This window comes from Coregonus lavaretus (assembly GCF_964263955.1).
Source record: "Coregonus lavaretus genome assembly, chromosome: 15".
NCBI lineage: Eukaryota > Metazoa > Chordata > Actinopteri > Salmoniformes > Salmonidae > Coregonus > Coregonus lavaretus.
In genome coordinates, this window is record NC_140002.1 from 50340934 (window position 1) to 50353568 (window position 12635).

At 43.8% G+C, this 12635-nt stretch overlaps 1 protein-coding gene across 1 annotated transcript in view; it reads right to left on the reverse strand.

Annotated features, from left to right (window-relative positions):
* Positions 1 to 12635, reverse strand: part of slc13a2 (solute carrier family 13 member 2) — a gene marked incomplete at its 3' end in the record, with an annotated part of 57205 nt that overhangs the window by 23102 nt on the left and 21468 nt on the right. Inside the window, exons 4-6 of the mRNA XM_084178213.1 lie at positions 11330 to 11583; positions 10854 to 11034; positions 8915 to 9037 (exon numbers count right to left, since the gene is read on the reverse strand). Coding sequence (XP_084034339.1) covers positions 8915 to 9037; positions 10854 to 11034; positions 11330 to 11583 — 558 coding nt within the window. The remainder of the gene's footprint in view (positions 1 to 8914; positions 9038 to 10853; positions 11035 to 11329; positions 11584 to 12635) is intronic.

Consider the following 12635-nt stretch of genomic DNA (forward strand, 5'->3'; position numbering starts at 1 on the left):
CTGTGCAACTACAGGTGACAAAACTCTAGATCACTTTTACTCCACACACAGAAACGCATACATGGCCCTCCCTCGCCCTCCCTTTGGCAAATCAGACCATCACTCTATCCTCCTGCTTCCTGCTTACAAGCAAAAACTCAAACAGGAAGTACCGGTGATGTGCACAATATGGAAGTGGTCTGATGAAGCAGATGCTAAGCTACAGGACTGTTTCGCTAGCACAGACTGGAATATGTTTAGGGATTCATTCAGTTTAGGATAACATTCAGTCATCGGCTTTATTAATAAGTGCATCGACGACAGTGACCGTACATATCCCAACCAGAAGCCATGGATTACAGGCAACATCTGCATTGAGCTAAAGGCTAGAGCTGCCACTTTCAAGGAGACACTAATCCGGATGCTTATAAGAAATCTCGCTACGACCTCCGACGAGCCATCAAACAGGCAAAGCGTCAATACAGGACTAAGATTGAATCCTATGGCTCGACGGATGTGGCAGGGCTTGCAAACTATCACGGAACACAAAGGGAAACCCAGCCGCGAGCTGCCCAGTGACGCAAGCCTACCAGACCAGTTAAATGCTTTCTATGCTCGCTTCGAGGCAAGCAACACTGAACCATGCATGATAACGGTTCCGGGCGACTGTGTGATGTCGCTCTCTGTAGCCGAAGTGAGTATCTTTAAACAGGTTAACATTTACAAGGCCTCAGGGCCAGATGGAATACCAGGACACATACTCAGAGCATGTCTGACCAGCTGGCAAGTGTCTTCACTGATATTTTCAACCTATCCTTGACCCGGTCTATAATAGCAACTTGTTTCAAGCAGACCACAATAGTCCCCATGCCCAAGAACACCAAGGTAACCTGCCTAAATGACTATCGCCCCGTAGCACTCACATCTATACCCATGAAATGCTTTGAAAGGCTGGACCCACTCCAATTCGCATACCGCCCCAACAATCTCTATCGCACTTCACATTACCCTCACCCAACTGGACAAAAGGAATACCTACAGTCGTGGTCAAAAGTTTTGAGAATGACACAAGTATTGGTCTTCACAAAGTTTGCTGCTTCAGTGTTATGAGATATTTTTGTCAGATGTTACTATGGTATACTGAAGTATAATTACAAGCATTTCATAAGTGTCAAAGGCTTTTATTGCCAATTACATTAAGTTTATGCAAAGAGTCGATATTTGCAATGTTGACCCTTCTTTTTCAAGACCTCTGCAATCCGCCATGGCATGCTGTCAATTAACTTATGGGCCACATCCTGACTGATGGCAGCCCATTCTTGAATAATCAATGTTTGGAGTTTGTCAGAATTTGTGGGTTTTTGTTTGTCCACCTGCCTCTTGAGGATCGACCAGAAGTTCTCAATGGGATTAAGGTCTGGGGAGTTTCCTGGCCATGGACCCAAAATGTTGATGTTTTGTTCCCCGAGCCACTTAGTTATCACTTTTGCCTTATGGCAAGGTGCTCCATCATGCTGTAAAAGGCATTGGTCGTCACCAAACTGTTCTTGAATGGTTGGGAGAAGTTGCTCTCGGAGGATGTGTTGGTACCATTCTTTATTTATGGCTGTGTTCTTAGGCAAAATTGTGAGTGAGCCCACTCCCTTGGCTGAGAAGCAACCCCACACATGAATGGTCTCAGGATGCTTTACTGTTGGCATGACACAGGACTGATTGTAGCGCTCACCTTGTCTTCTCCGGACAAGGTGTTTTCCGGATGCCCCAAACAATCGGAAAGGGGATTCATCAGAGAAAATGACTTTACCCCAGTCCTCAGCAGTCCAATCCCTGTACCTTTTGCAGAATATCAGTCTGTCCCTGTTGTTTTTCCTGGAGAGAAGTGGCTTCTTTGCTGCCCTTCTTGACATCAGGCCATCCTCCGAAAGTCTTTGCCTCTCTGTGTGTGCAGATGCACTCACACCTGCCTGCTGCCATTCCTGAGCAGGCTCTGCACTGGTGGTGCCCCGATCCCGCAGCTGAATCAACTTTAGGAGACGGTCCTGGTGCTTGCTGGACTTTCTTGGGCACCCTCATGCCTTCTTCACAACAATTGATCCTCTCTCCTTGAAGTTCTTGATGATCTGATAAATGGTTGATTTAGGTGCAATCTTACTAGCAGCAATATCCTTGTCTGTGAAGCCCTTTTTGTGCAAAGCAATGATGACGGCACGTGTTTCCTTGCAGGTAACCATGGTTAACAGAGGAAGAACAATGATTTCAAGTACCACCCTCCTTTTAAAGCTTCCAGTCTGTTATTCTAACTCAATCAGCATGACAGAGGGATCTCCAGCCTTGTCCTCGTCAACACTCTCACCTGTGTTAATGAGAGAATCACTGACATGATGGCAGCTGGTCCTTTTGTGGCAGGGCTGAAATGCAGTGGAAATTAAGTTCATTTCATGGCAAAGAGGGACTTTGCAATTAATTGCAATTCATCTGATCACTCTTCATGACATTCTGGAGTATATGCAAATTGCCATCATCAAAACTGAGGCAGCTGTATTAGTATTTGTGTCATTCTCAAAACTTTTGACCATGACTGTACAGGTATGTAAGAATGCTGTTCATTGACTACAGCTCAGCATTCAACACCATAGTCCCCTCCAAACTCATCACCAAGCAAAGGTACCTGGGACTGAAAACCTCTCTCTGCAACTGGACCCTGGACTTCCTGACGGGCCGCCCAGAGGTAGTGAGCATAGGCAACAACACATCTGCTACGCTGACCATCAACACGGGGGCCACTCAGGGGTGTGTCCTTAATCCCCTCCTGTACTCTCTGTTCACCCACGACAAGTTTGTGACGACACGGCGGTGGTAGGACTGATCACCGACGATGATGAGGCAGCCTATAGGGATGGAGGTCAGTGACCTGTCAGTGTGGTGCCAGGACAACAACCTCTCCCTCAACGTCAGCAAGTCAAAGGAGCTGATCGTGGACTACAGGAACCGGAGGGGCGAGCACGGGTGGCTAGAGCCTTTTTTCAAAGACTCTAGTCACCCAAGCCATAGTATCATTATTTAATTCATTACTGGAACTGATTTGACCAAGTGCAACTTTGCTCTCTGTTTAGTTTGGGAGCTGCGCGAGTGGGAGGGAAATGCCTGTGTGCTTCGCGGTCCACCTGATCTTTTTTCTGCAGTTTTATTGAAGATCCTTCCGTGAACCACACACTACAGTGCTGTTGTTCGGCAGCAGATGATGCGCTGTCAGCCACTGACTTGTCATTCTGCTACGGCTGGCCATGCTTTCCACCTGGCTATCCCTACCCCGGCCACCAGCTCTGCATCCTCCTCTGCAACTTGCCCATGCCCCCCCCCCCCCACACACTTCTCCTTCACCCAAATTCAGCAAAATCTGGACCCCTACAAATCAGCTGGGCTAGACAATCTGGACCCTTTCTTTCTAAAATTAGCCGCTGAAATTGTAGCAACCCCTGTTACTAGACTGTTTACATTTACATTTACATTTACATTTTAGTCATTTAGCAGACGCTCTTATCCAGAGCGACTTACAGGAGCAATTAGGGTTAAGTGCCTTGCTCAAGGGCACATCAACGTCATTTAGCAGACGCTCTTAGCCAGAGCGACTCACAAATTGGTGCGTTCACCCTATAGCCAGTGGGATAACCACTTTACAATTGGGGGGGGGGGGGGGGGGGGGGTAGAAGGATTCCTTTATCCTATCCCAGGTATTCCTTAAAGAGGTGGGGTTTCAAATGTCTCCGGAAGGTGGTGAGTGACTCCGCTGTCCTGGCGTCGTGAGGGAGCTTGTTCCACCATTGGGGTGCCAGAGCAGCGAACAGTTTTGACTGGGCTGAGCGGGAACTATGCTTCCGCAGAGGAAGGGGAGCCAGCAGGCCAGAGGTGGATGAGCGCAATACTCTCGTTTGGGTGTAGGGACTGATCAGAGCCTGAAGGTACAGAGGTGCCGTTCCCCTCACTGCTCCATAGGCAAGCACCATGGTCTTGTAGCGGATGCGAGCTTCAACCTCTCTTTTGTATCATCTGAGATCCCCAGAGATTGGAAAGCTGCCGCGGTCATCCCCCTCTTCAAAGGGGGTGACACTCTAGATCCAAACTGTTACAGACCTATATACATCCTGCCCTGCCTTTCGAAAGTATTTGAAAGCCAAGTTAACAAACAGATCACCGACCATTTCGAATCCCACCGTACCTTCTCCGCTATGCAATCTGGTTTCCGAGCTGGTCATGGGTGCACCTCAGCCACGCTCAAGGTCCTAAACGATATTATAACCGTGATCGATAAAAGACAGTACTGTGCAGCTGTCTTCATCGACCTGGCCAAGGCTTTCGACTCTGTCAATCACCGCATCCTTATTGGAAGACTAAATAGCCTTGGTTTCTCAAATGACTGCCTTGCCTGGTTGCTGCTGGTGACTCTCAGATCCACCTCTACGCAGACAACACCATTTTGTATACATCTGGCCCTTCATTGGACACTGTGTTAACAAACCTCCAAACGAGCTTCAATGCCATACAATACTCCTTCCGTAGCCTCCAACAGCTCTTAAACGCTAGTAAAACTAAATGCATGCTCTTCAATCGAACGCTGCTTGCACCCGCCCACCCGACTAGAATCACTACTCTCGGCAGGTCTGACTTAGAATATGTGGACAACTAAAAATACCTAGGGGTCTGGTTAGACCATAAACTCTCCTTCCAGACTCATATTAAGCATCTCCAATCCAAAGTTAAATCTAGAATCGGCTTCCAATTTCGCAACAAAGCCTCCTTCACTCATGCTGCCAAACATGCCCTCGTAAAACTGACTATCCTACCAATCATTGACTTCGGCGATGTTATCTACAAAATAGCCTCCAACACTCTACTCAGCAAATTGGATGTAGTCTATCACAGTGCCATCCATTTTGTCACCAAAGCCCCATATACTACCCACCATTGTGACCTGTACGCTCTCGTTGGCTGGCCCTCACTACATATTCGTCGCCAATCCCACTGGCTCCAGGTCATCTATAAATCTCTGATAGGCAAATCCCTGCCTTATCTTAGCTCATTGGTCACCATAGCAACACCCACCTGTAGTTTGCGCTCCAGCAGGTATATCTCACTGGTCATCCCCAAAGCCAACACCTCCTTTGGCCGCCATTCCTTCCAGTTCTCTGCTGCTAATGACTGGAACTAACTGCAAAAATCTCTGAAGCTGGAGACTCTTATCTCCCTCACTAACTTTAAGCATCAGTTGTCAGAGCAGCTTACCGATCACTGCACCTGTACACAGTCCATTCTGTAATTAGCCCACCCAACTACCTCATCTCCATATTGTTATTTATTTTGCTCATTTGCACCCCAGTATCTCTATTTGCACATCATCTTCTGCACATCTATCACTCCAGTGTTAATACTAAATTGTAATTATTTTGCACTATGGCCTTTTTATTGCCTTACCTCCATAACTTACTACATTTGCACACACTGTATATATATTTTCTATTGTGTTATTGACTGTATGTTTTGTTTATCCCATGTGTAACTCTGTGTTGTTGTTGTTTTTATCGCACTGCTTTGCTTTACCTTGGCCAGGTCACAGTTGTAAATGAGAACTTGTTTCTCAACTGGCTTACCTGGTTAAATAAAGGTTAAATAAAAAAATATATACAAAAATCTCACTCGCCATCACTCACCACTGTTATCAAATGGACTCAAACTAGCCACAAGTTCTGACTGCTCATACAGCGCAAATACAGTTTCTCTCTCTTGGTTTCATACAAACTTTGAGAAATAATGAGGAACGCCCACAATGTGTTTTGTGAGGGGAAGTGCTTAGTCTCTCAAAACAAACAAATTAAAACGACATGTCCTGAACAAACATCCACAGCATGAAGGTAAACCAAGGAGTTATTTCAGAACAGGGCACAATGCTTCAGGAAACAGCGCTTCGACAGTGGAAAAGTAAGTCAGCTGGCAAGGCATTGTTGTCATTTTCTAACAGGTGATGATAAGCAGAAATAAGGGATCGCTATTATCGCTCATAGTAGTAGATGTGAGTTTCTCTTTCAAACAATCCCCTTGTACACAGCTAATAGATAGCAAATGTTAGCCAAAGCAAGTTAGTTAGCTACTGTACTTAGTGCAACCCTAAGTAACAGTACAGATGAAGATGAAAAATGATCAGGCCTACTGTACATCTTACTGTATAAATTATTGTTGAAAACAAGTCTAGGTTGGAACTGTGCTGTTAAAATACAAGTAATCATTTTATTCTGGAATAAACTGATTGAAGCAAGATGCTTTTTGAAGCAAACACAATCACACAGTTCTGGGTTGCTCATCTACCGCAGGAAGCGGTCCCTTGCCTGACTGAGAAAGCAGTAGATGTTCTGATCCAGTTTGGCACCACATACCTATGCGAGTCAGGGTTCTCAACTCTGGTGTACTTAAAAAAACAAGTACAGAAACAGACTCAATGCTGAGCATGACCTCAGGGTTGCACAGTAAAAAACTGAGCCCAGAATAGACATACTATTTTTTATTTTATTTAACCTTTATTTAACTAAGAAAGTCAGTTAAGAACAAATTCTTACTGACAATGACGGCCTACCAAAAGGCAAAAGGCCTCCTGTGGGGACGGGGGCTGGGATTAAAAATAAAAATAAAAATAAAAATATAGGACAAAACACACATCACGACAAGAGAGACACCACGACACTACATAAAGAGAGACCTAAGACAACAACATAGCATGGCAGCAACACATGACAACACAACATGGTAGCAACACAACATGACAACAACATAGTATCAACACAACATGGCAGCAGCACAACATGGTAGCAGCACAAAACATGGTACAAACATTATTGGGCACAGACAACAGCACAAAGGGCAAGAAGGTAGAGAACAATTCATCACGCGAAGCAGCCACAACTGTCAGTAAGAGTGTCCATGATTGAGTCGTATTTTCACTAAGAATTACTTTTCATGCAACCACACCGAATGGTCAGTGGTTCACCAACATCCAAAATGGCCGTATAAGGATTGTCTTTACGACAGGTCAAGAGAAGTGGTCCTCTGTCAGTCCCAGGTCCATGGCTCGGTCCAAATTCTGGCTTCTGCTCTCAGAGGAGAAGAGCGCAAGTCTCACCTCAACTTCAACCAGCCACACACCTCTCATTAGGACTGTGTGTGTGTGTGTGTGTGTGTGTGTGTGTGTGTGTGTGTGTGTGTGTGTGTGTGTGTGTGTGTGTGTGTGTGTGTGTGTGTGTGTGTGTGTGTGTTGTTTTCTGGTCTACATCTGTGTGATGTGATCAATCAGTTTATTCCAGTTCAAAATAACAATTATGTATTGTATTTTAACAGCAACAGTTCCAACCTAGACCTTTTTTTCAACAATACTTTCTTAGCCTGATCATTTTTCATCTGTACTGTTACTTAGGGTTGCACTATCAAAAACTCAGCATGTGTGTGTGTTCTATTATACATCTGTGTGATGTGATCAATCAGTTTATTCCAGTTCAGAATGAAAATTCTTTATTGTATTTTAACAGCAATAGTTCCAACCTAGACAGATATGTAAGAGTGTTTTTAATGGGGGAAAATAACCATTAATTGCTATTTATATGGGTATTTCCTTTCATTGTTATTTGTTTTTGTCTATATTGCATTCGTTTTAGGCATAAGGGCAATTAAATGTACCGATATTTAGGGTATAGTTGCATGTTTTCATAAGCTTGGGTCCCAAGAAAATACAGAATTTCTCATTTGTGTCCCAGGCTGAAAAAGTTTAAGAACCCCTGATCTATCCTGTTGCCTAGTCACTTTACCCCTACCTATATGTACATACATGTAGCTACCTCAATTACTTTGTACCCCCTGCACATCGATCGGTACTGTTACTGTATATAGCCATGTTATTTTTACTTATTATTGATCTGGTTTGAATGTCGCACAGTGATGACATGTGATGTGAGCCTTGTGAATGTCGCCCAGTGATGACACGTCAATCAATCAAATGTATTTATAAAGGCCTTTTTACATCAGCAATGTCACAAAGTGCTATACAGAAACCCAGCCTAAAACCCCAAACAGCAAGCAATGCAGATGTAGAAGCATGATGTGAGCCTTGTGAATGTCACACAGTGATGACACGTAATGTGAGCCCATAGAGATAGTTAGAGGATGCAACATCGTATCTGTCCAATTATGGTGTCTGTGAGAGCATGGGCAGCACCATTGAGGCCATCTCCATTTTGAAGTAGTCAATTTTCTTCTTCTACTGAGTGTGTTGTTTGAACAGGTATAAAGCCAAGGTTGTCGATTTACTGCCACCCGCAGTTATGGAATGTTTGCTCACAAGTATAATTCATTGGTTGATCCCTCCTGATGACCTGGATGGAATTATGTGATCCTTCCTTAACCAATAGGAAGTCCACTCAGTTGACTACTTCAAAATGGGGAAAGTCCTCAATGGCGCTGCCCGTGCTAAAACAGGCTTTTGGGCACTAGAGTCCTCTATCATTCTCTCTGTGTGAGCCTTGTGAATGCCGCACAGTGATGACAGGTGATTTGAGCCTTGCAAGTATTGACAAGAGATTTGAGCCTTGCAAGTATTACGCAGAGTGATGACACGTGAGGTGAAGTGAGTCTTATGCTGCGTTTAAAACAACTGGGAACTCGGAACTAGGAACCCGGAAATCTCCGACTTCCAACTTCAGTGTGTTTAACTGGGAACTCTGAAAAAAACGAACTCCGACTGGGACAAATCGATTTGAACGGTCATCCAACTCAGAATTCCAACTCGGGAACTCTGGCCTCTTTCTAGAGCTCCGACTTTCCAACCTGAAGATCACTGACGTCATGATTCATCCTCCCATTTTTTTGAGTTCCCAGTTATTTTGAACACAGCATTACTTACTTGAAGCCCATGTACATGAACTGCAGCCAGAGCCAGGACAGGATCAGCATGATGACCATGTTGGGGAAGGCAAAGCCAAACCACGACGCAAAGTTGATCACATCGCCATTATCTGGGAAGATACTATAGAGAGGGGGAAGAAGGGAGAAGGAGAGTGGAGAGAAGGGGGAGAAATAAGGGAGAGAGGAGATTTAGATATGGCCTGATTTTATCTACATGCACATGTACATTTGAAAATTATGATGATGTTGTCATTGTCATATTTATGGCACAGTGCCTGTGTTTGTGTCTGTGTCTGTATGTGTACAGTGCATTCGGAAAGTATTCAGACCCCTTGACTCTTTCCACATTTTGTTATGTTACACCCTTATTCTAAAATTGATTAAATTGTTTTTTTTCCTCATCAATCTACACACAATACCCCATAATGCCAAAGCAAAAACGGGTTTGTAGACACCCTTATTCTAAAATTGATTAAAAAAAAATGTTCCTTCATCAATCTACACACAATACCCCATAATGACAGAGCAAAAACTGGTTTGTAGAAACGTTTGCAAATTTATTAAAAATAAGTATTCAGACCCTTTACTCAGTACTTTGTTGAAGCACCTTTGGCAGCGATTACAGCCTCGAGTCTTCTTCGGTATGACGCCACAAGCTTGGCAAAACTGTATTTGGGGAGTTTCTCCCATTTTTCTCTGCAGATCATCTCAAGCTCTGTCAGGTTGGATGGGGAGTGTAGCTGCAGAGCTATTTTCAGGTCTCTCCAGAGATGTTCGATCGGGTTCAAGTCTGGGCTCTGGCTGGGCCACTCAAGGACATTCAGAGACTTGTCCTGAAGCCACTCCTGCGTTGTCTTGGAAGTGTGCTTAAGGTTGTTGTCCTGTTGGAAGGTGAACCTTCGCCCCAGTCTGAGGTCCTGGGTGCTCTGGAGCAGGTTTTCATCAAGGATCTATATGTACTTCGCTCAGTTCATCTTTCCCTCAATCCTGACTAGTCTTCCAGTCCCTGCCACTGAAAAACATCCCCACAGCATGATGCTGCCACCACCATGCTTCATCGTAAGGATAGTGCCAGGTTTCCTCCAGACATGACCCTTGGAATTCAGGCCAAAGAGTTCAATCTTGATTTCATCAGACCAGAGAATCTTGTTTCGCATGGTCTGAGTCCTTTATGTGGCTTTTGGCAAACTCCAAGCAGGCTGTCATGTGCCTTTTACTGAGGAGTGGCTTATGTCTGGCCACTCTGAATGGTGGAGTGCTGCAGAGATGGTTGTCCTTCTGGAAAGTTATCCCATCTCCACAGAGGAACTCTGGAGCTCTGTCAGAGTGACCATTGGGTTCTTGGTCACCTCCCTGACCAAGGCCCTTCTCCCCCGATTGCTCAGTTTGACCGGGCGGCCAGCTCTAGGAAGAGTCTTGGTGGTTCCAAACTTCTTCCATTTAAGAATGATGGAGGCCACTGTGTTTTTGGGGACCTTCAAAGCTGCAGAAATGTTTTGGTACCCTTCCCCAGATCGGTGCCTCGACACAATGCTGTCTCTGAGCTGTACAGACAATTCCTTCGACCTCATGGCTTGGATTTTCCTCTGACATGCACTGTCAACTGTGGGACCTTATATAGACAGGTGTGTGCCTTTCCAAATCATGTCCAATCAATTGAATTTACCACAGGTGGACTCCAATCAAGTTGTAGAAACATCTCAAGGATGATCAATGAAAACAGGATGGAGCTGAGCTCAATTTTGAGTCTCATAGCATAGGGTCTGAATACTTATGTAAATAAGGTATTTCTGTTTTTAAAAAACCTGTTTTCGCTTTGTCATTATAGGGTATTGTGTGTAGATACATTTTAGAATAAGGCTGTAACGTAACAAAATGTGGAAAAGGGGAAGGGGTCTGAATACTTTCCGAATCCACCCTGTGTGTGCGTAACTTACTCGTCCACCTGTCCCTTGAGGATGAGGTTGGGTGTGGTGCCGGTGAGGGTGGCTGTGCCTCCGATACTGGCAGAGTAACACACACTCAGACTCATCCCTTTAGTCAAGAGCTGGTACTTCAACTCTCTCTGTTTTCTCCTCCTCTCCAGAGGTGAGTACGCATCTCTCTCCACATCCTCATCTAGAGGGAGGGAAGATGAAGAAGGAGAGAGAGGGAGAGGAAGGTTATAGAGAGAAAGAGGAATGTGGTTAGCGGTCCAGGGAGAAAGAAAGGACAATCATTAACACTGTATTCAGGGAACTCTTTACAACGTATTAAAACATATTTAAAACATACTGAAAATGGTTCTAGGAACCATATCAGACAATAATGGGTGGGTCTTTATTACATCACATTTACATTTTTAAGAAAGAACTATAAAACTCCCCTTAAACCGATTACATTCAGAAAAAGATGTCTGTATCTTTATACATACACATATAATCCTGCTGTGTCTTGACGAGGTCCTGTTTGGTGTTGATCTCTTCTTCTTGGGGTGATTTGGTGTCCAGTTTGAAGGCCTGGTTGTCCTTCCCTTCAACCTGCAGCTCCCTCTCATCCTGCCTGGCCTCTGTGGCACACAGCTGGCCTAGCACGGCCTGGGTGATGGGCAGCATCATGGCTGTGGTGGCTGTGTTACTGATCCACATCGACAGGAAGGCTGTCACACCCATGAACCCCGACATCAGCCTGGAGAAAGGGTAGAGAGAGTGAGATGGGGTTGGTTACTTTTGGGGATGGTTACAAACGTTACTTTTGTCTTGCATGTAATATCTATCTGTATTCGTTTTTTGTAACTAAGGTAGGCCTACTTCTAACATTGTTCTTGTTGTTTTATGTGATACAGTAGCTAATGTTGCTCTTCTCTAACTATATTTTGTAGTACGGTAACTAGTGTTTCTAACTCTGACTGTATTTTTTTGTAAGGTAGCTAATTTTGATAACTAACTGTATTGTGCAGGACGGTAGCTAATGTTGTTACTATTTGATGCCCCAAATTCCTAATTAGTTAATTGTTACATGATTAATTTAATCGAGTGACAATTAAACATAGTTAGTTGATTCGATAAATAACAGCCATACATTAAAGTAAGTCACGTCACGACAACTGTATTTTGTAGAACAGTCACTAATGTTGCTAACACTGACTGTATTTTGTAGCTAAGATTGCCAACTCTGATTATATTTTGTAGTATGGTACCTAATGATTCTAACTCTGACTGTGTTTTTTAGTAAGGTCGCTAATTTTGATAACGCTAACTGTATTTTGTAGGACAGTAGCCAATGTTGCTAACTGACTGTATTTTGTATTACTGTAACTAATGTTGCTAAATCTGACTGTATTTTGGAGAACAGTCGCTAATGTTGCTAATTTTGACTGTATTTTGTAGTATGTAGCTAATGTTGCTAACTCTGACTATATTTTGTAGAACGGTAGCTAATATTACTAACTTTGATCTTATTTTGTAGAACAGAGCCTAATATTGCTAACTCTGACTGCATTTTGTAGTACATAGCTAATAAAGCTAACTTTGACTGTATTTCTTAGCAATATTAGCTACGTACTACAAAATACAGTTAGAGTTAGCAACATTAGTGACTGTTGTAGAAAATGCAGTCAGAGTTAGCATTATTAGCTACTGTTCTACAAAATACAGTCAGATATAGCAACATTAGCTACAAAATACAGTCAGTGTTAGCAACATTAGCAACTTTTCTACAAAATACAGTCAAAGTTAGCT